Consider the following 27637-nt stretch of genomic DNA (forward strand, 5'->3'; position numbering starts at 1 on the left):
CTAGTAATTCGATGGTCGTGGGTTCGGCTCCCCGTGTGGAGAATATTTTTCTCAATTTTCATATTATTCATTTATTTTAATTTATTTTATTTATTTATATGCAAAAGATATATAAGGTGTAATTTTTTTAATGAGTGCACAATTGTAGAAAATTTGGAGTTGTGAACTAATAATAATGTTATTTGCTTTACGTCCCACTAACTACTTTTTAAGGTCTTCGGAGACGCCGAGGTGCCGGAATTTAGTCCCTCAGGAGTTATTTTACGTGCCAGTAAATCTACCGACACGGGGCTGTCATATTTGAATAATATAGAATTTGACAGAAAAAAACAGTCTCCACACGGGGAGTCGAACCCACGACCATCGAATTTCCAGTCCGAGCTCTTACCGCTACGCCAACTGCTCGCGGTGCGCGCTAACGTAAGTGGCTTATACGGTGCGAGAGCCGCGTCAACATTTTTATTTCTTATTTTTATTTTCTATACGCTTGGCCATCTGGAGTTCCCACTTCGAGTACTTTCATTTCTAGCCAAGCCCTGCATGTTCTATAAATTTGAGCGAAATCGGTGATGACGAGTAGGGAATGCCCCCTTGTTAGTTCATCTAAAAGCCAGGGTAGAGAGGGAGAACATGAATGGATTGATGCAACTTGCGATTGCATTGCAAGATTTCATCACGGACGAAATCAGAGCGCATGCGCATCGAAAAATAAGTGTGTAAATGACAGGAGTATCCAGAATATGGACTGAGACAGGAAGTTCAACAAAAAAATAGCTTTGCGACAGAGAATAAGATAGGAAACTGAATAACTAAGAACACAATATACAAAGAGCCGGACATTAATAGCAAGTAATAAATGCCTGCCGAACGGAGGAGAAGCATTAAGAAAGGACATATCCGCTCGGTTGGTTACCCTACCTCTTTCGCTCAATAAAATAAATTGAAAAAAAGTAAGTTATCTCCTGATTAATTCTCGTTATTGTAACGGATGACTTGTTTTAGATATTTTACATCCTAATTCACGTGCGATTGGTGTTACTACCCTTTCTTGCGAGAAACTAAAATCAATTTCCTCTTAAAATTCAACCGTAAGATCATTCCTTAATTTATCATTCATTGATCTTTACTCTTCCTCTATACTTCATCGATAGGACGTCTTGAACGCCTATCAAAAGGCGAAGGAAGTTTAACTGTCATCTCATTCGAGCAGGTGACCTATTGGATTTACGGAAGTAAACATCTGGTAACTTCTTATTAATTAATAAATGAGAATTATGTTCGTTAATGAACTTAATGTACACAGATTCTGATGTAATATTACCTCTTAAGGCATATCTGTTTCAATTGGATCGGCGTAAGTTTAACTCCGGGAGGTGAGAGCAGATATAACTTCATTTCATCTGATGTTTAAGTTGCGTGTAATTGGGTAGTGATTGCGTTGGCGTTTCAATTTACGACGGCTAGATCGTTTCCTTCCGCACGTGAATTAATTTATGTTCGATTAAATATTATGATACAATCTTCTTCGTCATCTTTCTTCCCCTTTCCCAATTAATTTTGGTCGTATATACATGTGGACATGGCCCAGTTTTACGCCGGACGCCTTCCCGACTTCAATCCTATGTGGAAGGACGTAATCACTACTACGTTTTCTTTGGTAATTGGTTGTGTGATGTGTTGTACCTGGAAATATGTATTTAAATAAACACATACACTCAGCCCTTTACCTAGTGGAATTACCTAGACGCTGTTGAAATTCCCGGCCCGGCCGAAAATCGAACTCGGCACTAGCTTACTCAAAATCCAGCAAATTGACCATTCAGAAGAAGAAGAAGAAGAAGAGTGAATACGGAAGAGTGAATGATCAATATGGGCTATTACAAAAGGTCGCTCATCTGAACTACAATCAGAGATAGTGTTTGATTGCCTTAATATCTAGCAAAATAGACAAAAATAATAATTGTATGGTCTCAGCTACTGTGTGCAAATATTTAAATTTGACGCCATCTGGCTGTCTGCTCGTCAGTTACGACGTTCCGTTTTACTCAAGGCCTACTCCTACTAGATAGCGTAAGTAAACCGAATATTTCTTGGGCATCTATGGCTGAGTTTTAAGTAATTTTGTGGGGTAAACACCAAATGTATCATCAGATATCTTATAGATGACGACATCGTACAACTTAGAGGGCCGCGTCGACTTCATCCACCCATCAAAAAATCCGACTACCTCTGTCGGGTTTGAACCCGCTGTCTTAGTATCTTCCATTGATCGATAGAGGCAAATCTAGCACAAGTTAAACACAGGAATATTTTTTTCTGAATTGGTTGTTAGTTTGTTATCTGTCAAAATCCGATCTGGTGGTCTTGCTGTAACATCATCTTTTAGAAGACGTAAGAACTGACATTACGATATTTAAACTACTGTACTTCTGAAAGTATCTAATGATGGTGCACGCCTATACAATATTTCATTAACAGAATAGTCATAAAAAATTCTAACTCTTTAGGTCCCTTCAATCTTGAAATTACGAACTTTTCTCCCCAGTGTGGTAGCGGGCTTGTCAGTTAATTTGCCACACATTTCTGAGACTCTGACTGCTAGTGTGCCGTTGACACACCACTGCAAGCCGCCTTTGTAGGATAATGCAGCGACGGTGCGCTAGGAAATGTAGAAGTATGTACCTTCACTTAAATAAATACTGTACATGCCACAATGAGGCAAACCACTGATAACTGAATAAGCCTAAAGAGCGTGAATACTTTTAGTTGCAATCGGTGAAATTAAACTATGGATCCCTTCGGGGAACTTAATTTTTGATTGTACAAAATGTTTGTTAATTATTTGGATTAAGGCTACAATATAGTTCAAATCATAGTTCAAATCAGACAAAACCACGCGTGATGAGTGGAATTCGAACATACCCATTGGTGGATCCACGATTTTATTCTCGGAGAATACTCATTGGTGGATCCACGATTTTACTCTCGGAGAATACCCATTGGTGGATCCACGATTTTATTCTCGGAGAATACCCATTGGTGGATCCACGATTTTTACTCTCGGAGAATACCCACTGGTGGATCCACGATTTTATTCTCGGACAATACCCATTGGTGGATCCACGATTTTACTCTCGGAGAATACCCATTGGTGGATCCAAGATTTTATTCTCGGAGAATGCATCATCAAATGTCATCAACAGAGGTGAGAATATTGAGCTCTGACGAAGTGAAGCTTCTTTACAAATATGGACCGCGTGCTCGGTTCTCCCGGATGGACGTGGGTTCGAATCCCCGTCAGGAAGTCGTAAAATTTAAGAAACGAGATTTCCACTTCCGGAGGTGCACATGGCCCTGAGGTTGACTCACCCTACACCAAAACTGAGTACCAGCTTAATTCCTGCGGGCAAAGGCTGAACACTCTACCCCACCAAGTGCCGATGTTACGGATAGTGGAAGCCTTTACCTTCCACCCCTCCAAGGGCCTTCATGGCCTGTACGGAGATAACTTTGCGTTTTGCTTTCTTCATATGGGCCATTATAATATAATTTCGTATGGCTATTTCTAGCCGAGTGCAGCCCTTGCAAGGCAGACCCTCCGACGAGGGTGGGCGGCATCTGCCATGTGCAGGTAACTGCGTGTAATTGTGGTGGAGGATAGTGTTGTGTGGTGTGTGAGTTGCAGGGATGTTGGGGACAGCACAAACACCCAGCCCCGGGCAACTGGAATTAACCAATGAAGGTTAAAATCCCCGACCCGGCCGGGAATCGAACCCGGGACCCTCTGAACCGAAGGCCAGTACGCTGACCATTCAGCCAACGAGTCGGACATATGGGCCATTGAAACAAATTAACCACTGGAAACTAAGATTATAGTATTGTTATCTTCAGAAGACAAGTGCCCTCTTAATCTCATTTTCTCCTCTTCAGGCGATTCATAGCATCCCAATGGTTAAAATTTGCGAGGCACATGCCACCTCGGAGTCGGCGTATTACATATAGATGAAAGAAGTATTATACATTATTATTTTTATGTGTTAGTCGGCATTATTCTAGAACTGACCGGAAATATTTCAAACAATGTGGTTTCCGTTTCTGCACGTACTGAGATGCCTGAAGTTTGACCCCAATCAGTTCTTTTAAGTGTCTACAGATGTATTTGATCGGTCTGGACCGGGATCGAACCCACCAACGTGGGCTGAGAAAACCAGCGCACTGCTATCAGAGCTACTCAGTCCTGATGTTCAAATATAATAACCAGACTGAAGAATTTTTACTGAGCAGACGCAGTGGTGTATAGCAACAAAGCCATTCATTACCCAAAGGTAAGCTAAGGGTTATTTTGCCCGAAGGCAGGTCCGAACCTCCGCAGAGGTGTTCCTGAGCCGGAGTTTACGTGCGGTAGGGTGGCCGGTTCCTTTCCGCTCCTCCATTCCCTTACCCCCCACCAACAGCGCGTGGCAACCCATCCAACTCCTGACCACGCCCAGTGTTGCTTAACTTCAGAGATCTCACGAGACCCGGTGTTTCAACACGGCTACGGCCGTTGGCATTACCCAAAGAAATGTCTATATATATACAGCATGTCGCCAGAAGTGTTTGATATGATCTAAGGTCATCAACATGGGAATGGAAATAATTCAAGTCAAAATCTATCTGACTGCCGCTCTGGGAGTAGTTCGAACACCGAGAATCTCAATGATACCATCAGTCCAATTCCCAATAACAGTTGTGACTATTTATAACTATAAGTCGCTTGGATTGATCGAATTGAGGAATGTCTCTTTTATCTTCAACTTCATGTGAACCTTTCACATGTTACACGCAGGAGTACGAGAAACTAATGTCGTTTACAGGAGTATTCCCGGTTGAAGAAGCCTATCACTATTAATCCAAAATTTCCCCAGTGGTAATCTGTGACAAATCACTACCTATTTCTACAATAAATCCTATTTATTGTTAATTATATTTCAGGGGCCCATTATCCACCTGAATAGATAAAATGACGTACCTTGGTAGGATTAGGAAGAAATGTTTGAAACTCAATGCTGAATGTAGTTTATTATCATGTAAAATTGCACTCCCGTCCATGACATGCAAAATCACACATACGCACACTTATTCACTCTGAAAGTAATACTATTTCAAATTCAGGGACACCGGTCATACTCCTAGGCTTGAATAATTACTTCAACTAGCAGTTAGAGGAAATATCATTCACGGTTACCACGGTAAAAGTAGAGAATGTAATAATGAAGAAATTAAGGGGCTTAAAGAATGTGGTACGGGCCCGCCTGCCAAATAAAAATTCGGGTCCCCCAGATATAACGTAAAACCTAGGAATAACTTAATACAAATTTAATTACAACAGGCAGAAGTAATACTATATATTTTATATTCTCGATGTATATGAACAAAGGGATTATTCATTATTATAAGATTATTTAACATAATGTTTAACAGGTTTTATTTGAACGCCTCCGTGATTTAACTCCCAAGATGCTTAACTGACGACCATGAACCACTTAGAAGTTCGCACTTAACTTTAATTGGTTTCTATATTCAGTAATTGCAGAACTATGCGCTGTAACTTACAATAATTTATTCGATTACAACACAGAAAAGTATACCAACAAAATTAATTTAAACTGTTCGAACAAAGTTTGAAAAACTTCAAACCTTACAACTGATAAACCTATTATCATTTTCGCGCAGCGAGAGCTCGTCCGAACTGAGTTGACTGATTGTTGCTCCAACTACTTATTTGCATTATACAGTGCTGTCGAATAAACTTGTGAAAAAAGTTAAATGTTCTGCAAAATTTCTGCACAATACTATTTCAGCTGCACTACACATCAAGAAAGTACCATTTCCTAACTAAAATATGATACATTTTTTTTATAAATTTCAATGCTGTAATTAATTTTCAATAATTTGGTACAGGTCTGAAGAAAGTGTGGCGGTGTTGCGGGAGACGGCAAAGAAAAGCACTTTTTACAGCTGTGCTGTGTTACACTCAAACACAATAAACTGCTGCTAGATGAAATAAAGTGGCAATTGCTCCACGTAAAAATGAAAAAAGCACTATTGCGACTGATTCTACAAAACCGCCCACACCATTTCCGTGCACTTCCGTGTTCTTTTATTTTGGCGATCACGAGTACAAGCCACGAGGTTGTACTCGTAGGTTTTCCAACTCCTCACCTCAAAGCCCAATAATTTAATAAATAACCGCATAAAGACTAAAAGACTTAGAAGTGTTTACACCAAAATCTGAATAGCATATTTTTTGTTGCTAATGGTTTAAAGCCGGCCCCGTGGTGTAGGGGTAGTGTGCCTGTCTCTTACCCTAACGCCCCAGGTTCGATTCCGGGCCAGCTCAGGGATTTTTATCTGGATCTGTGGGCTGGTTCGAGGTCCACTCGGCCTACGTGATTAGAATTTAGGAGCTACATGACAGTGAGATAGCGGCCCCAGTCTAGAAAGTCCGAGAGGATTCGTCGTGCTGACCACACGACAGCTCGTAATCTGCAGGCCTTCGGGCTGAGGAGCGGTCGCTTGGTAGGCTAAGGCCCTTCAGGGCTGTAGTGCCATGGGGTTAGGTTAGGTTTTAATGGTTTTTTTTTTTGCTACTTGCTTTACGTCGCACCGACACAGATAGGTCTTATGGCGACGATGGGACAGGGAAGGGCTAGGAGCGGGAAGGAAGCGGCCGTGGCCTTCATTAAGGTACAGCCCCAGCATTTGCCTGGTGTGAAAATGGGAAACCACGGAAAACCATTTTCAGAGCTGCCGACAGTGGGGTTCGAACCTACTATCTCCCGAATACTGGATACTGGCCGCACTTAAGCGACTGCAGCTATCGAGCTCGGTTTTTTTTTTTTTTTTTTTTTTTTTTTTTAATGGTTTAACGTCGCCCTAACACACATCACAGGTTTTTGGCGACGGAAGGTTAGGAAAATCTAGGATTGGGAACGTGGCCTTAATTAAGGTACAGCCACAACATTTTTCTGGTGTGAAATTAGGAAACCACGGAAAACCATCTTCGGGGCTGCCGACAATGGGATTCGAACCCACCATCTCCCGAATGCAAGCTCACCGCTACGCGACTCTAATCACATGGCCAACTCACTGTGTGAATAGCATATTAAAAACGTTAAAATTATTGTTGCTGAGTTCTCGTTTAGTAGACATTACGATGCCAGACAAACATCTGTCAACGTATACAATTAATGCTCTGCATTTAACGCCTTTTCAACCCCTATTGTTTTTCAGGAACACCGACGTGCAAGAATTTTTCACTGAAAATTGCGCTTAATATGTTAACATTTTAATTCCCCACATCCCTGGCCTGAAACATGTTCTGGTGTTTTCTAAAACACTTTCCATTGAACAGGCTAGTGCTGAAAATGATAAAAGTCTTCGCTAATTTTGATATCATTCACCACAGCACATGAAACGAGTCTTCCGTTCTAGGAAACACTTCAAGTGTTGCATCATCCTTACGGATTTTAGGGAATAGGTCTCTACTCTCACAAGACAAGAAATGGAAATGACAAGTCCATAAAAGCTACAAACCTTGTAACAGTTTGGTGTACATACGTATGTTCGCAACATGTAACACAGACGAAATTCATGCGATTCCAATCCTCTTCCTCACAGTCCAATGACATAATGAAAAAGAAAGGAATGGACGCTAAAAAATGGAACTATTTTAATTATTATCACAAGGCAGTTCAGCTCTTATAGGCCTATGGATACAAGCCCTGTGATTACCAACAATCTAAAATTTCAGTTGTTTCCGAGAGAAGTGTACCTTCCAGGAACTTCTACAAAATCATGTGCTCGTTCTTTATGTTGAGGGAACGTACATATGTACGAAAGTATAGAGTACTGTAAGTTCAAGCCCGATTTTAATGGTGTTCTAGATTCTACTCGACCGAGCTCAATAGCTGCAGTCGCTTAAGTGCGGCCAGTACCCAGTATTCGGGAGATAGTAGGTTCGAACCCCACTGTCAGCAGCCCTGAAGATGGTTTTCCGTGGTTTTCCATTTTCACACAAGGCAAATGCTGGGGCTGTACCTTAATTAAGGCCACGGCCGCTTCCTTCCCACTCCTAGCCCCTCCCTCTCCCATCGTCGCCATAAGACCTATCTGTGTCGGTGCGACGTAAAGAAACTAGCAAACTAGATGCTACTCGTTCATGTTTGTAGAGTATTATTCAAGAAACATAATCAAATTTCAAATTAACTGATATTATTAACTAACGTCTCCCAAATGAAAAATAAGTTTTCTACGGCACCTATATCTTAATTTATGGGTTAATTTATGAGTTATTAATAATAATAGTAATTCTTTCTTCCCTTCTCTAACCGTTTACCTTCAGGGTTGGTCTTACCCTCAGACTCAGCGAGGGATCCCTCCTCTACCGCCTCAAGGGCAGTGTCCTGGAGAGTAAGACATTAGGTCGGGGGATACAACTATGAAGGAGGACCAGTACCATGCCCAGACGGCCTCAACTGCTTGGCTGAACAGGGGCCTTGTGGGGGAGGGGTGCATTGGAAGTTTGGAACGGATAGACAAGGAAGAGGGAACAAAGCGACCGTCTCCTTAGGTTAAGTACCATCCCGGCATTTGCCTGCAGGAAACCATGGAAAACCACTTCGAGGATGGCTGCAGTGGGAATCAATTCCCCCTCTACTCAGTTGACCTCCCGAGGTTGAGTGGACTCTGTTCCAGCCCTCGTACCACTTATAAAATTTCGTGACAGAGCCGGAAATCGAACCCGGGCCTCTGGGGGTGGCAGCTAATCACACTAACCCCTACACTACAGAGGTGGACACAACAGTAATTACCATGCATTAAGGAGTACGCTGTTTCTCGTGCATACCTGAATTTTTGTATCCCATCAAGCATACTCTGAAGAGGGCCATTAAATTTCTATACAGCAGCGCCAGCGAACACCTTTAGTGCAGTACCTTGGCCTATTTCTATCATGATTTTAGGTTCAGGTAGTAGCACGTGAGATATCGCACCGCAAAATTACCACTTTCAGCATGTTGCGCAATGCTCGATTGCGTTCATGTCAGTTGTACTGGCTAGTTCATTCGGCTGATGTCGCATCCACGAAGATAATGACAATGGGGCCTTCCGTGGCCATCTACTAGAAGTATCGGATGGTATTCTTCTAGTAGGACGTGATCCTGAGCATCAAGTGTGCAGGGACTAACAACGACCTCCAGGACCTCTTGAACGACTCGGAGGGTAGTCCGAGTGCGACTGTTGGAAATGAGAAGAGTATGCCGTCCAATCATTATTCCAGTCCACGAAATTAGACTTCTGGAAACGGACAGACATCCTGTACATGACTGTACTGACGGTTTCATCAGTATACGAACACGAAACACGGTAACTAAGCGATGACTGCTGTGTGAGGTCTGATGATGCTGTAAAATGGTGTCTTTGAAAACGAGGCATTTTGAATATCAGATCCTACTCTATAGTATTATTTCTAACTTTTATTTGAATTAACCAGTACCGATCTCGATAGCTGTAGTCGCTTAAGTGCGGCTAGTATCCAGTATTCGGGAGATAGCGGGTTCGAACCCTATTGTCGGCAGCCCTAAAATGGTTTTCCGTGGTTTCCCATATTCACATTTGGCAAATCCTGGAGCTGAACCTTAATTAAGGACACGGACGCTTCCTTCCCAGTCCTAGTCATTTCCTGTCCCATTGTCTCCATAAGACCTAATTGTGTCGGTTTGACGTAAAGCAACATGAAAAAAAGAGATAATTAATCAGTTAAAGTGTTGATGAAATTAGATTTGGACACATAACGACAAAATCTTTCCTAATATATTATTTAATCGAGCTGTGGTGCTTAGGTTATTAGACAGCGGCTTTTAAATGTGTCGATGTACTTTATGTTTGCAATTTAAGATTCGTATACTATGTTTTGCTGACTGGCCGAGGCGGTAAAGGCGTGCTCGGTTCGCCCGGAAAGACGTGGGTTCGAATCACCGTCAGGAAGTCGTAACATTTAAGAAACGAGATTTCCACTTCCGGAGGTGCGCATGGCCCTGAGGTTCACTCAGCCTTCACCAAAAATGAGTACCAGGTTAATTCCTGGGGCAAAGGCGGACGGGCGTAGAGCTAACTACTCTACTCCATCACGTGCCGAGGTTACCTTCCACCCCTCCAAGGGGCCTGTACGGAGAGAGATACTGTGTTTTGACGAAATCTATCAGAGGATCACGAGAATAAAAAGGGAAACGAATCTCCAGCGGAATATAGAGCGAACCGTAATTGCATCCTAGAGCAGACAGTGTTACTGTGTGGGGAATATGTGACATCAAATTTAATTAACCAAGAACACAATAGCACAAGCAAACAAAGCAGTAACTTAATACTCTCCAGCATTCTGCGTACAAACTAATTACTTTAATTCAGTTTGAATAATCGTATGGGTAAATTCATATAATCTCATTCATACATTCATCAGTGGAGGTTTATGATATTGCAGCCGATCACAAATATAGGCTTTTGATTGGAACAATCTGCTCAATACGAATATATATTATTGTAGCAGAAGCTCATGCCATTAAAAGCTTACTAGGCTTACAATTTAAAAAAGTCGATCGACGTTGATCTGCATTTTGCGCAGCCACCCAGGTGGCAGGTTCCATATCTGTTGTTTTCCTAGCCTTTTCTTGAGTTATTACAAAGAATATGGAAATTTATTGAACATATCCCTTGATAAATTATTCCAATCCCTAGCTCCCCTACCTTTAAATGAATATTTGCCCCAGTTTGTTCTCTTTATACCTAACTTTATCTTCATATTGTGATCTTTCCTACTTTCAAAAACACCACTCAAACTTATTCGTCTACTAATGTCACTACCGAGCCCGATAGCTGCAGTCGCTTAAGTGCGGCCAGTATCCAGTACTCGGGAGATAGTAGGTTCGAACCCCACTCTAGGCAGCCCTAAAATGGTTTTCCGTGGTTTCCCATTTTCACGCCAGGCAAATGCTGGGGCTGTACTTTAATTAAGGCCACGGCCGCTTCCTTCCCACTCCTAGCCCTTTCCTGTCCCATCGTCGCCATAAGACCTATCTGTGTCGGTGCGACGTAAAGCAACTAGCAAAAAAAAAAAAAAAAAAAAAAAAAAACTAATGTCATTCCATACCCTTCTAGTTCCACATTCTGCCATAATCGTCTGTTTATCATCATCCTTCACTCTAGCCATTACTTTTTTACTGAATTTCTTTACCCCAGTAGCTTCCCATTCCTATTGTGTCGAGCATCCTTTTCACTTTCGTTAGCCAGTAATCATCCTTTAAGTGTTCCATATGTTGTTTGTATGGTAAATTCAGTATTTCCCTCCCTCCTCCCCTTCTTAATCTTAACCAATATGTTATTACTTTTCTAGCTATACCTGCTTGAATGCTTATATCCTCACATTGTCTTCTAACTCCATAATTGGCTGTGCAATCTGGAAGCCCCATCATTATTTTTCAGAATTTATTACATCTACTTTTTCCTCTCTACTTCAGTGCCCCATATTTCTGCCCCATACAATGCTCTTGAAGTCACTAGCGCATTTAAAATATTTTTATGTAACTTGTATTCTGTATTTAGGCATCTTCAGCTATAAACACCTTGTGGTGGATAAAGCGGCCAACCCTTTCATTTTAGCACGTCTTATTTGCTCATTCCACTTCCCATTCGATGTAAATATAATTCCTAGATATTTTATTGACAACTCCTAGTTCCGTTCTTAATAATCTATAGCCTCTTTATTTTTCTTTAATTTAGTTTTTTACATATCATTACTCTTGTTTTCTTAATATTTATTTTCAGATTCCATATTCTGCATTATTCAGCAGTTTTATTAAGGCTGTTTTGCATACCGCCTGGTGTTAGAGAGAGCAGAAGGATGCCGTCCGCGGAAACTAGGCCAAGAATTTCTTTACTATTCATACACGGACTTGTTCTATCCTCCTTCCCTTGATTATCTAATACATCATTAATGAAAAGTATGAACAATATTGGTGATAATTTACATCCCTGCTCAAGTCCAATATTTGAGTGTATCTCTCCTGCTACCAAGTTTTTCTTTACATTAATCGTGCATATCACCTCTGTGTATAGTTCTTCTATGGCCCTGAACATTTTATTTGACAACCATATTCTAGCCAGCTTCGCAATGACAGCCTGTCTGCTCACTGAATGAAAAGATTATTGGAGATCTGTCGCTGTAATACATAATCTCATTCCTTTTCTTTTTAAATATTTGTCTATTATTGTTTTAATTATAAATATATTATCTGTGGTTCTAATTTCTTTCCTAAGTCCCGACTGGTACGCTGAGAGTATAGAGCAATCTGCTGCCCATTTCATAATTATTTTTGCCACAATCCCGGTATAAATCTTACTAAGTGTATCCGGAAAGGTAATATCCCTACAGCTGTTGGTATTACACCGCTCCCCTTTCCTTTCGTTTACTGAACATATAATTCCTTTTTGCCAAGAACTTGGAACTTTTCTACCATCAAATATGTTGTTGAATATTCTAGTTATTATATCAAGCATCTGTCTGTTTTTACCTATCTTTTTCCAAAATTCATAAGTGATTCCACCTGTAGCACTTGATTAACCCCGCTTACGTTCTTTTCAAAGTGTCTGCTACTTCACCTGTTGTTATTGGGTCATCGAATGCAGGCAGAGTGTACCCCACATCTCTAAGCATACCATTCTGGGTTTCGTTCATTTTCCATGTATTTAACACCCCTAACAGACCTTTGAAATATACTAACCGTTCCTCACAATATGGCAATAAAGAGAGAAAAGCTTCCTAATAGAGAAGTGAGAGGAAGGTCGGTGGATGCAGAGTGGATCTCGTCCCACAAGTGGCCACGGTTGGTCCGTGGTCCAACAGCTCTGCACTCCGCTAGGACAAATTCGGTAGACGGTACAGGACTGGACTTCACGACTGGCCCAAACCGTCAGTTATCCTGAAATTGGTTTTTCGTGATTTTCTGTTCTCCTGCACTAATACGAATGTCGCGACAGTACCTAGCATAGGCCACGGCTGCCAAACCCCTCACCTTCTCCGTGCATCTCCTACAGCGTAATAAATCTCCCGGCCTGAGAGACGGCGTCACCGTCTAAAGAGGCCCGCCTCCCCCTTCAGGGGAGGAATGAAAACATTTTAGTACTATACTGCTAATAATAAGAGTTGGTGTCTGACAGGTAAGGTTGGAGGGAGGAGCACTGCACGTGCCATTTCACAATGTTGCCACATTCCAGCATTCCTTTCTACATACTCTTACCCCTCGCTTCCGGCTCACTTGTTCCCTCCTTCATTCTGGCCGCTGTGATCTGTTGTAGACTACCTGGCCAGGCGGTGTCGTCCCATTTGCGATCACTCTTATACAAACAATCAGGTTCTTATCAGTGACAGTGACAGGTTTGGCAACTCCCAGCAAGACGAGCTGCCCTGAAGTGTTATCTCCATGGCAACCGCAGTCGCCCCACCCTCGTTTCCATGGCAACCACACAGCCACTCCCTTTATCCCGCCTCGGCAGGCAGTAAACGGACCTCCCTCTAAGAAATGTCAGACACCAACTCTTATTATTAGCAGTATAGTTAGAATAATGCTGTGGTGGCCAATAGAAATGAGAGAGAGAGAGAGAGAGAGAGAGAGAGAGAGAGAGGGGAGAGAGAAATAACGAAAATCAGTGTCTACTACGTGGAGAAGAAATTGAAGAGGCGCATCTATTAAGAGTTTGTAGGGCAACTGAAGCATGGAAGTACAGATAAAATAATTTTTTTTTGCTGCTGGCTTTACGTCGCACCGACTCAGATAGGTCTTATGGCGACGATGGGACAGGGAAGGGCTAGGAAGTGGAAGGAAGCGGCCGTGTCCTTAATTAAGGTACAGCCCCAGCACTTGCCTGGTGTGAAAATGGGAAACCACGGAAAACCATCTTCAGGGCTGCCGACAGTGGGGTTCGAACCTACTATCTCCCGAATACTGGATACTGGCCGCACTTAAGCGACTGCAGCTATCGAGCTCGGTATAAAATAAAAATAGAAAGGGAGACAATTATATACAATTGCTAAGCTATTAAATAAAGAGTGAATTGCAGTGCGAAGAATACCATTTTTAAAGTAGACTATGTGGAAAAATGAAATTTCAAAATATCAAAACAATACAAATGAGAATAATGAGGGATAAGGTGGATAAGAGGCCTGCGTGTCCTGGAATAATGAATATAATTACTAGTAGGTTAAATGTAACACCAAATGCAGTAATAAATAAATTGTTGTATTGTCACGTCATTATCTTCTAATCATAATTCAGCCGTTAAGTAAGGCATGTTGCTAATGGTAGGATGCTCCAAAAAACTTGCGACACAAAAATTAAGCATTCAATAGGCTAAGGAAAGGGAAGATGCGTGTTTTCCTAGACAATAAATCCGTTATATTTAGTGTAGTAATAGTCAAATAATTATAAGACGAAAATGTAATCCATGTATCAAACTTATTGCAATCAAAGGGTGCTCTCTCCCTAGTTCCAGCGATCCCGAACTAGGGGATGGGTGAACTCTATTCTATTCTGCTCTAAACTGGCACGTATAAGAACTCCTGTGGGACTAAATTCTAGCACCTCGTCGTCCCCGAAAACCGTCAAATTAGTGGAATGTAAAACCCATTAACATTATCCGTCCCACTAACTACTTTATATGGTTCTTGGAGACCCTGAGGAACCGGAATTTTGTCCCGAAGGAGTTATTTTACGAGCCTGTAAACCTACCGACACGAGGTTGTCTTATTTGAGCAAATTCAAATAGCACCGGACTCAGCCAAGTTCGAACCCACTAACTTGGGTTCAGAAGGCCAGCGATCTACAGTCTGAGTCACTCAACCGAACATAAGTATAATTAACTGAACTAAAAGTGTAAGAAAAATAAATAAACGCTATTAGAATCGTGATTGCAAGTATGAAGTTAACATGAAACGGTTAGTTACGTCTGGAAGATAGGAAAGCAATAGTGGCTAGTATGTGAAAGAGGCAACTTCTTCCTCATGTTGAAAGGTGAACTTCGAAATATGTTACTTAAAGTATTAATAGAGCTCATATTTAAATATATAAGAAGCGTAGTGGGTAGAGCACAGAACACAGATAAAGATCTGACGATGTGACAGCACAGGGTACAATTGGTGTAGCAAACAAGATCTGTGTACGACGTGATGATAGCTCCGAAAATAATTGGAGACGTCTCCTGCTTCACTTGTGAGACAATAACCTGTCACTGGCTGCTAGAGACATCTGAAGCAGATGTGCGCGGCGTGACGTAATTTACATTCACAGTAAGTTTCTACGTCACACGATTTATTTCCAAGACGAGATGGGATCACCTACAGGTACCTCCCTTGTCTAAAACAGTAGGATCAAACTCTTACTTCACTTTATGGACTGGGTGTCAGTGCGAAATGTTACGCAGCTTTAGGGCCGTGTAGCAAGAACTAAGTTAGCCTACTTGCCGGAAGGGGAACGAGTACACACAAGATTGTAAGTCCGTTTTCAGGAAAACGACTTCACGGTATTGGAGATTATCAAATATTTATTGAAAAGAAGCTTATTTTTGGCAATAATAATAATAATAATAATAATAATAATAATAATAATAATAATAATAATAATGATAATATAAAGAAGATTAAGAAGAAGAAGAATACCAGCCGAAGGAATCTCTAAACGTTCCTTATCCTACTTCAGAAGTCTGAAAACGATTCTTACTTGGTTGGTGGAGATCCACAAGCATATTTTAAAGTATGGAATCATAAAAACAGACATTCAACTCCGACAACCACTCAAACACAAACTCAGACAGTTTCATCAAGAATTCGAGCCTCCGTGGCTCAGGCAGCAGTGCGCCAGCCTCTCACCGCTGGGTTCTGTGGTTCAAATCCCGGTCACTCCATGTGAGATTTGTGCTGGACAAAGCGGATGCGGGACAGGCTTTTCTCCGGGTACTTCGGTTTTCCCCTGTCATATTTCATTCCAGCAACACTCTCCAATATCATTTCATCTGTCATTAATTAATCATTGCCCCAGAGGAGTGCGACAGGCTTTGACAGCCGGCACAATTCCTATCCTCGCCGCTAGATGGAGCTTCATTCATTCCCTTCCTGACCCAGTCGGATGACAGGAAACAGGCTGTGGATTTTCATCAAGAAGTCTCAACTCAACTGAAGCATGTCCATTCTGATGCATGGAAGAAGGTATACTCCAAAAGGATGAAAACCTGGTGGGCCCGTAAGAAGACAAGCAGTTGAGATCTCGAGGTTTTTAGTGGTCCTAATGAATAATAATAATAATGATAATAAATGATAATAATGACAACAGCTAGAAGCGGCCCTTGTAAGACTGACCCTTCAAATACGATAAACGACATCTGTTGCTCGTGGGAAACCACGTATTATTAAGTGGAGGATAGTGTTGTATGAGTTGCAGGAATATTGAGAATAGTACAAACAACGAACACCCGAGTTAAGGGAATTAACCGTTTACGATTAATTTTCCAGAACGTAGAACGTAGCTGGAATTCGAACCCGATACTCGAAGGCTAAGACAATGCTCAATCGGCCATAGAACCTAACTTAATCCTAGAGTGCAACGTTCACGTTTGCTTGGAGTAGCTGCAACTAAAAGAGACCAAATTTGACGATGGAGGTGTTTATTTTCTTGATATTGATGGTTGCTGTTTTAAGGGGCGAATTATTACACTAAAACCTTTATGGACAAAGATATGTCGGGTCGAATATGTCAGAATTTCTTAATTTTCTTCATATCGAATTTTGAATGTGAACTCCGACCATGGTGCGTATATTAATGAGAAGAGAATCTTATGTCCGACATAACAGAACCAGCGCTGTACATTTGGAACAGTTAGGGCAAGTATTTAGTGACGTACAATGTTCTGAAAATTACCAAACGTAGTGAAACATAACTATGTTATACATTAATTAGCCATCCGTGTTGTCAGGCGACCAGCCAGGTAAGTTAGCTCACAATAAATTATATCAGTAACATACGTAAACATGGACCACGTTAATCCGACTTTAGTTTCATCTGTTTCTGGGCTTTGATCCTCGTCCAGTACTTCTTCATCCTTTCCTTCTGCAATCTCCTCCTCTCTTTCTCTCCAAGGTGCTTGGGTATGGGATGTAAGTTTTTTTTGAAAATTCTTGGTGGTCTTGATATTCGACTTGTTAGCACCCCTATTACTCATTTCTGTTACTAGTATTACCATTTATTCCAAGTCCTTCTTCACATCCTGATGCCAAGGCACTGTAGTTTTCCTGATCTCAAAAACCTTATTATCTGATTGGTCAGTCTACCCAAGTTCATTCTTCCAGGTGGTATCTGAGATCCTTTCCATCTTGAGGTCCTCTGTTCTTTTTGGTCTCATTATTTCCATCAGAACCTTTCTCCTGTTCCAACTTCTTGACCAATCCTTTTTTTTTATCAGGTTCAAACGTTCAGATGTATTTAAAGCCTCTGCGTGGATCTCTGCATAGTTGTGTCCGAGATTTGCAATGATAGATATCTTCTTCTTGTTGTAAATGTTCAGAGTTAGTTCATATGCCAAGCTCATCTTGTAGATTCTCTATAACAGTGCCTCTCTTTCTCACAGGTTCTTGTCTATCCACTCCCTCAGATATATGAATTTCTCCATTTTATGAATCATTTCCCTCTCAACAGCCATCCATCTGGGTACCAGCACGCTAACAATTTAGCCATGGTGCCGGATAAGTCTTCTTCTTCTTCTTCTTCTTCTTATTATTATTAATAATACTGTGTCGGTGCGACGTAAAAAAATGAAATATGTATGTATGTATGCATGCATTTATTTATTTATTTATTTATTTATTTATGTGACAAGGGCTTGGTACATATGTTCCCATTCAGCTTTTACTGTGGCTATCATTAATCACTAGTAAAAAAAAATTGTAGAGAACTGACTATCCAATGTGTATTTCAGTTCAACCGAAGTCAGACTTAGGCTCGGCGATGTTGTCAGGAAAACCCATTTTACATGTAATGAAATGGCGTGTGGTGCTTTCGGAGAGGCCTCGTGCAGGTCTTTTTATTTGCATCCTGTAGGCGACCTGCGTGTCGTGATGAGAATGAAATGATGAAGACGAAACATACACCCAGTCCCCGTGCCAAAGGAATTAACCAATGATGGTTTAAAATCCAGACTCTGCTGGGAATCGAACCCGGGACCCTGTGACCAAAGGTCAGCACGCTAACAATTTAGCCATGGAGCCCGATAAGTAATAATAATAATAATAATAATAATAATAATAATAATAATAATAATAATAACACTGTGTCAGTGCGACGTAAAAAAAGAAGAAATCCTTTAACAGACCTCTATCAGAGGAGCAGTAGATAGTCGCTATCCCTTTCCATTGCCTGTCATAGATTCACGATTCCTCAAGTATAAGGACAATGTTCCAGCAGAACTTTGACATAAAACATATCGAGCCATATAACATTTCTCTCAGGGAATATTCGTGCAAAGTTTCATGGCGTTCCACCCTGGCGTTTAGACCTGACGTCGTTCTGAAAGGCTTGAGCGCATCAATCGAAGGAAAACATCTTCGCCAATGGAGGAATTTGAACACGGATCTCCAAGCTGACAGAATCGCATCTTAGCCAAGTACGCTACGGTGTCACTGGCTGCAGCCCACGGTATGTTTGATGCTGATTTCTCCGTATTGGTAGATGATAGGCGATCGGTCATTTACGTATATGTTCGTTAATCTGCCATGTGGCATGCGTACAGTGGAATTGGACTAACATTGCAACTCCCACAACCCACAGCCCCTGATGATTTTCGGTCAACCCACCAGGTGGACTAAGGAAATAAAATATTTAGGTGTCACCCTAAACAGATGATTACGTTCGGAGATCATATTCTTGTATCACTACGCAGGGAAGTGTGCGTCTATTTGAATTATTTACGATGATTAGGAGCCGACAATGGGATAATGATAGAAAACCGTCTCCTGCTCTACAAATTGATGATCAGACCGATACTCGAGTATACCAGCGCTATATGGGGTACCGCAGCAAAGACACACCTTTTAAAGTGCACTGCACCGATTAACAGGTGCCCGGTGGTACGAAAGGAACGACGTCCTTTATGAACGGTTCCAGCTTCCCACCATTCATAGCAGGATACACAAGACAGCTGCGAAATTTAATGCTATCTGAAAGAAAAAATCCGCTGATCAGGAACATAGGTTACCATAAACTACCAACAAATGTGCAAGGCCCAAATTTGGCCGAGGCTAAAATTCCCCACTAGTACCGAACTTTCGGCACCGATGACAATTTTGGCTGCTATATTGCTATTCATCCTCTGCATGGATACGGCAACAGCTGACATACAGACTTCACATCCCTGGACCCTTCTTTATGCCGATGATGTGGTACTTGCACAAGAAACCCGTCCTGAACTCCAGCATCAGGTTCAAACGTGGAAGGACAGACTGGCTGAAAATGGACTGCACCTCAATATCCAGAAGACAGAATACCTGGAATGTGGCCACCAAACCAGAGGTACCATAAGTATCAGTGAAGAAGACCTGCAGAAGACCATGCAATTTAAGTACTTGGGATCCGTCGTCACCTCAAACTGTGACACCACTCCTGATACTCGGATGAGGGTAAATGCAGCTTGGCTCAAGTGGAGACAGGTCACTGGAGTCCTCTGTGATAAAAAGATGCCTCAATATCTAAAGGCAAAAGTTTATAAGAGTGTGGTACGGCCAGCAGCGATCTATGGGACTGAATGTCGCCCCATGACGAAACAACAGGAGCAAATGCTGACAACCATGGAGATGAAGATGCTTCGATGGTCCATGGGGCTGACCCGATGTGACCACACAAGGAACACGGACGTCCGACAAAGGTTTGGTGTCGCGCCCATCATAGACAAGGTGAGGGAAGTCCGTCTCCGCTGGTACGGCCACGTCATGAGAAAACAGGACGACTGCGTTGCCAAAACAGCGCTCCACATCAACCCAGAGGGAACAAGACCACGAGGAAGACCGGCAAAGAGATGGACTGACAACATCAGGGCAGACATGCACAGTGTTGGCTTAACACCAGAAGATGTCAACGACAGACAAAAATGGAGGAGATGTAGCAAAGCAGCAGACCCTGCAAGTCGGGATTAATGCTAAGAAAGAGGGATATTGCAACACAAGCATTCTTACATTGATGCTCTTCAAGCCGATCTTAGGCCACGTGCAGATTTAACAACAGCACCTCGCAAAGCCTACTTGAATTCACCCGGAAAGCGATCGGGCGATCTGGTTGGCTAACTTCAGCAGTTGATAAAATGACAACGGCGCGAGATATCTAATTGTTTCTTTCAAATTATGTATCAATGTGGCCAACCCTCTAACGCTCATATACCCGGGTCACTTTGAATCCGACCACCCTGTACAGAGAGAATGATAAGATAAGGTGTGTCCATAATACAGACGGATCTGCACGACTCAGTTCATTGACAGAAGAAATATTTACGTAGTATGAGGTATTGTTCAATAAACCACAGGAGTAATCTGATAATAATAATAATAATAATAATAATAATAATAATAATAATAATAATAATAATAATAATAATAATAATAATAATAGTTTTACGTCCATCTAAGTACATGTTTTATGCTTTGGGAAACTCCGAGGTGCTGGAATTTTCTCCTGCAGGAGTTCTTTTACGTATCAGTAATTCTATCGACAAGACTATGACATATTTCAGCAAGGAGAAGCAAGGATGGGTGCTGGCAATGTGAAATAAAGGTGACTGGTATACAACAGGCTGGACAGAAGATAAGAATGTGACGGGTGACATGATGGACTGGCTTCCGCCTCGTGTGATCTGCTATGCAAATAATGGGAGGAAACACATTGTCAGCTAGTTACCTGTGGGTGCGACATCTGACCACATGAGACGGGGCTGGTAGTGGTGTCGACGGGTTGGACGGGAAGTTTTCCTTATCAGGGAAGATACCACAACCATCCAGTTCTTTTAATTTAGTTTTAGGCAGTAGAATAATCTAGTTAGGATGTTAGTGTAGATTGTTGTTAAGGTAGCATCTTACATGTGGTGCTGGATATCCGCGCATGTGTGGGATGCTACAGAGTAGATTTAATGGATTGTAAATTTAGACATAGAGGGAAGTAGTGGCTTGTTGCCTTCATTACCTAGCCGATGGTATGTACTAAGGTGGGTATAAAGATATATGTTTTACATATTACGTATTTCAGCACTTTCAAACATCACCGGACAGGTAAGATAGAATCTGGCAAGTTTGTCTCAGAAGGCCAAATATCCACCGCCTGAACTACTCAGCCCGGCAAGGAAATAGAGTATATAAAGAAAGTACTATGAGAACTGTTGCTTTAACAGCCGATGTCACCATGTTGGAAGTAGGAATTTCCGAAGCGTAAATGGGTAAACTGCGTCGTTCAGACCCTCGTCGGCCTACATTAAGGGCCTGGTCCAATTAGGCAGTCGGAGAGAGAGCTCTTTAAATACCGGGCGCAGTGTCACGTGAAAGGGAGTTATAAACTCAAAATGAACCATGTGTGAACAATTAATTTTTATATAAAGAAATAGTTTTGGTTTATTCCGACATCAATAGTTTTCCAAATAATATATGAGAGCTCAAAGAGAATCAAATGAGAATTGTATCATCAGGAACTATTACAGTGGTTCAAGGGTGTGTTATATTGAAATGAATATTGGTTGTTTTATCAAGCCTCCGTGAGGCAGACGGAAGCGCGCCAGCCTCTCGCCGCTGGATTCTGTGGTTCAAATCTCGGTCACTTCATATGAGATTTGAGCTGGACAAAGCGGAGGCGGGGCAGGTTTTCCTCCGGGTAGGCTACTGCGGTTTCCTCTGTTATCTTTCATTCCAAACACCCTTCATTATCATTTCATTTCATCTGTCAGTCATTAATCATTGCCACAGAAGAGTGCGACAGGTTTTGGCAGCAGGCACATTTCCTATCCTAGCCGCTAGATGGGGGCTTTATTCATTCCATTCCCCACCCGATCGAATGACGGGAAACAGGCTGTGGATTTTTCAATTGCTGATTTTCCCCCCAAAACAGTGTGGAACAGTCACTATGTAGGAACACATCTGAATTCTCATGCAACACTGATGTCTCAAACGTTGTATATATTAACCCTGTCTTGTAATTCTGTTACAGGTCCTTGGTTCCCCAGCTGAGTTCCATTTTCTTCACCGCGCGCTACCACACGCCCGGAGCAAGAGGAGTGTACCACACACGAGGAGACTGAAAGTGGACCCCCTGGTGAGCCATAATATTTACTTACCATTTACCATGAACACATGGCAACCAACAGTCTGGCCATGAAATTCAAACAGGTTCATTTTCTGAAGAATCATCACATGGTTAGCAGTGTAATAGTTTCTTTGAGAATACTTATGCAAAAAAAGAAAATCATGAAAATTCACCCAGTGGTTTAAACGTGGTGTCGTTTCGGAAGGCAGACGAAAGTTTTCTTTCATTATTTACAATTGGCTTTACGTCGCACTGACAAAAGATAGATTTTATGGTGACGATGCGATCGGATAATTATACTGCTTCTTGTGATGACCTGTTGTTCGCAGCTGTGATTGTTTCATGCATTTACTACAATTTCTATAATTGAATTATCATTGGCACAAATGATTCCGTCTCTACTGCCAAGCTTAAACCCATAAATATCTTTGTTCCAAAACTGTATAGGAACAGATATCGATATTTTTAGATTATCTGAAAACGACGAGTTTCATACAATTAAATTACAAGGGGCTACATGACCACTCTGTATATCCTGAAGACCAAATAGTAGTTCTAATTCTTCAGTTCTTGGAAATCAATTGTAAGGGTTGTTCTGTTGAAACCGAGACAGATGTGACAACATTGTAAATAACTGATGCGACATTCAAGAACATAGAACGGTACTATGTCAATAAGTACAGCACGTTGCCTAGAAATAAAGTTTATAATTGAAAGTTGCGCATATCTTATCCTGAATCGGTAGAAAATGATGGAATTTTTTCCAACAAGTTGTTTTACGTCGCACTGACACATAGAGGTCTTAAGGCGACAGTGAGATCGGAAAGGGCTAGGAGTGGTCAGGAAGCGACCGCGGCCTTAATTAAGGTACAGCCCAAGCATTTTCTTGGTGTGAAAATGGGATACCACGGAAAATCGTCTTCACGGCTGCCGACAGTGGGATTGGAATTCACTATCTCCCGAACGCAAGCTCACAGCTGCACGCTCCTAACCTCACGCACAACTCACTGGGTTCAAGAAGTTTGAGAACTATGGGATGGGAGAAGGTATCGATATAAATGCTTACGCACTGTAAAGCAACTGACTGACCAATTTTAAATATTTACGTAGGCGTACGTCAGAACTGAGTTATTTATAATGCATCTCTGTCTGAAATATTAAAAACTAATCTTGGTGCTTTTATCGACTGAGGACGTCTTTGAAATTAACTTGTGCGGAGACACTGTATTTTTGTCCTGCAAGAATTCTTTTACTTGCAGATAATTTTACTGACACAAGGCTTGACACCCTCAAATACTCTAACCTGAGCACTGAAATCCAACGCCTTACTATCTGAACCACTCAGCCAGACATTTTAGTGATTTGTAGAGTGATTTCTTTCTATAAGTGATTAAATATAATGCAAAATTCATTTGAATTTTACTTGCTTTGATGGGTTAACGTAAATGTGACTTCCGTTGAGTACTCAGCCCAAAGGCCGGTTGGAACATCAACAAATCCTCCATCAGCTGTCATAAGTAGCCTAGGTGGAACTGATGGTTTGTTCTAGAGAAATGAGGATTACAATAATATCCCGTTCCTTTCCTCGCTGGGCAAGAAGGTGCCATAACATGTAAGTCTGCCAAGTCCACTGAAATGTACGCAACATTTTCACGCCATTCATAGCAGCGACTGGCTGCATGAGCAATGGCAATACTAGTATTCCTCATGCCTCAGTTACTTTGATAATGTCAAAGTCAATTAGGAGTGAGATAGGTTGATGAAGGTAAAAAAATTCTTTTAGCCCATACCAAAAGACCACTGAAAATACTACGGCTCGCCAGCAAAGGCTTCATAAATATGACGTTGACACAAATAAAAAGGGAACATGATAAAATTGCCCTTTCGGATATATTAGAAAGATCTTGTTATGGTTTATTAAGTCATCCTTAGAAGCAGGCCTATGTCGTAGCGATACCTTAGTTAGCGTCAATGACCATGTTCTGTCCAAAGAGTAGCCTCAGATATCTCTGACAAAAACAAAATCAACAAGAACAAAGCTGAAAAGTGTCAGAAATATATGAAATATTTTATGATAATATGTATATTTATTGAACGGATCAACGACTTCTCGCAATTACGGGTTGCCACAATGGATAGAATAAAGCATATCAAGATACGGAACGTTTCATCACATAGAAATATAGGGATAATAATAATAATAATAATAATAATAATAATAATAATAATAATAATAATAATAATAATAATAGTGAAAGTATTCTCTGATATTATATAATAGAACCCCTTAAAACTAAAAGCAATTCAAGGGACGTTAAGCAAATTATTATTATTATTATTATTATTATTACTACTGAATTCACTAATTTTAGAAGGGATAGTTAATTTTGTTATTGACACAAATATTGATAGCTGACATTTCTTTTTGTCATTAGGTACTGTTCAAATATAATGGTAATTTGTTCGGTGTGGGGGTCATTACAAAGGGAATATGTCACAGGGAACACAATAAAAGACGTTAATCACGTACACTGTGTAGTCAGTGATGCAACCATCAAACTGTATTCTTGATTACGCAGTAAACATAATCAGCATGGAGCAAATCGAAAACTGTTCAATAGTGGGTGTCTTCTAATGAGTTGAATACTTAAATGCGCATACGCATAGGAATTAGACGACCGAGCTCGATAGCTGCAGTCGCCTAAGTGCGGCGAGTATCCAGTATTCGAGAGATAGTGGGTTCGAGCCCCACTGTCGGCAGCCCTGAAGATGGTTTTCCGTGGCTTCCCATTTTCACACCAGGCAAATTTTGGGTCTGTACCTTAATTAAGGCCACATCTGCTTTCTTCCCAGTCCTAGCCCTTTCCTGTCACATCGTCGCAATAAGACCTATCTGTGTCGGTGCGACGTAAAGCAAAAAAAAAAAAAAAAAAAAAAAACTAGGCGTTCCGGGATAGCCCATATACAGTAGAGGACTAACAGGGAAACCCTTCCATCTGCAAGTTTCCGATATGATTGCGATTTGGCGCGACTTCAGTAGGAATGCTTTATTCAGCATGAAAATTAGATACCCAGTCGTATATTTAGCACCTGTTTGGGGGTGTCATAGTTTGCTCATTTAAGCACCGCATAGACAGGAGTGAGCAGCAGGAAGCAGGTAGAGGCGGGGTGGCAGGCAGTTCATGTTTCACACTCTCAATTTCTCTCTCTCTCTCTCTCTCTCTCTCTCTCCCCCTCTCTATCTCACGGGTTCGATTCCCGGCTCTGTCACGAAATTTGAAAAGTGGAGCGAGGGGTGGAACGGGCTGCACTCAGCCTCGGGAAGTCAACAGGGTAGAGGTGGGTTCGATTCCCACCTCAGCCATCCTGGAAGTGGTTTTCCGTGGTTTCCCACTTCTTCTCCAGGCAAATGCCGGGACGGTACCTAAATTAATGCCACGGCCGCTTCCTTTCCTCTTCCTTATCTATCCCTTCCAATCTTCCCATCTCCCCACAAGGCACCTGTTCAGCATAGCAGGTGAAGCCGCCTGGGCGAGGTAATGGTCATCCTCCCCAATTGTATCCCCCTACCCAGAGTCTGAAGCTCCAGGACACTGCCCTTGAGGCGGTCGAGGGAGAAACCGACCCTGGAGGGTAAACAGATGATGAAGAAGAAGAAGATTTTGTGTATGTGCTTACTTCACAGTGTTTCTTGTGCCATAACAAGAAACAAAACGGACAAATATTTTTCCTATTAAAACGCGCCTACTGCTAGATAAAAGGGAAACATATTCCTACGAAAAGATTAAAATATATATTTTATTCTGACATTTAGATCTTGTTTCTATTACTTAAGCCGGGTTGACTGGCTCAGACGGTTGAGGCATTGGCCTTCTGACCCCAACTTGGCAGGTTCGATTCTGGCTCAGTCCGGTGGTATTTGAAGGTGCTCAGATACGTCAGCCTCTTGTTGGTAGATTTACTGATACATAAAGGAACTACTGCGGGACAAAATTCCGGCACCTCGGCGTCTCCGAAAATCATAAATGTTGTTGGTGGGACGTAAAACAAATATTGTTATGACTTGATGAATGAACATGTGATAGCGATAACTGGTAACATAACATTTTCACTAACATGAAGCCTGTTCGAAAAGAGAAAACATATTTAATCTTCTGTTTTTATTGGCAAATGATGTTAAAACTGTCGAAATAAACGTTCCCCACATGTTTAGTTCTGTTTAAAATACCAACTATACTCTAAGTTATTGGTGTATTTCTCGCCCCGGACGTATGTTAAGTGACTATGTCACAACAACATCCACATTTTCTCTTCATTGCTCACGGAACGAGTTAGCTTTGCGGTATGAGACGTGCTAGCTGTAAACTTACATTAAGGAAATTAAAGCCACTGTCACTCCTAGTTCCAGTCCAACCCCTATTGTACCCTTCGTCGTTGAAAATCTAATGAGTATTTAGTGCTAGCAACTGAACTGCCCATATAGGCATTATAAACCAAGCGCGTTATTTGACCAGTGGGACGAAATGCACATGAGCACTTTTGGACATGCCTTCTCTTATAAGACGTTGACCTGGGAACAGGCGTCCAAATCTGATTTTTCAAAATATGAAATTTCAAGTATTCAATTCAATGCTCTTTATCGCCAGTATCGGCATGTACAAGATAAACTTATCTGGTGACACATTTGTTGTTTACTCAGCCATACACGCCCAAGAAAGACCAGGTTTATTCTGTCATCTGGTAGAGTAATACGGAACGTGGACATTTGCGCGCAAGCAGCCTGGTCGGTGTCAAACTGAAATATCTACAGACCGTAGCAGAGATAATTATTATTTATTACTATTATAAGAACCAAAGAACCTAACCAAATCCCATGGAGCAATAGCCCCGAAAGGCGTTGGCCTACCAAGCGATCGCTGCTCAGCCCACAGGCCTGCAGAGTACGAGGTGTTGTCAGCACGACGAATCCTCACGGCCGTTATTCTTGGCATTCTAGACCGGGGCCGCCATCTCACGGTCAGATAGCTCCTCAATTGTAATCACGTAGGCTGAGTGTACCTCGAACCAGCTCTCATATCCAGGTAAAAATCCCTGACCTGGCCGGGAATTGAACCCGGGGCCACTCGGTAAGTGGCAGGTACGCTATCCCTAGAATACGGGACCGGCATTGTTAGAACCAATGATTATAATTCTTCCACGAAACTTAGAAGTATTTAGTTTGTTGATGC

The 27637-nt window shown here is 41.6% G+C and overlaps 1 protein-coding gene across 1 annotated transcript in view; it reads left to right on the plus strand.

Annotated features, from left to right (window-relative positions):
• The first annotated feature begins 2901 nt into the window (after positions 1-2901).
• Positions 2902-27637, plus strand: part of LOC136877163 (neuroendocrine convertase 2) — a 579705-nt gene continuing 554969 nt past the window's right edge. The window contains exons 1-3 of the mRNA XM_068228426.1: positions 2902-3205; positions 21366-21388; positions 22314-22418. Coding sequence (XP_068084527.1) covers positions 2902-3205; positions 21366-21388; positions 22314-22418 — 432 coding nt within the window. The remainder of the gene's footprint in view (positions 3206-21365; positions 21389-22313; positions 22419-27637) is intronic.

Source organism: Anabrus simplex, chromosome 1 (assembly GCF_040414725.1).
Source record: "Anabrus simplex isolate iqAnaSimp1 chromosome 1, ASM4041472v1, whole genome shotgun sequence".
Taxonomy (NCBI): Eukaryota; Metazoa; Arthropoda; class Insecta; order Orthoptera; family Tettigoniidae; genus Anabrus; species Anabrus simplex.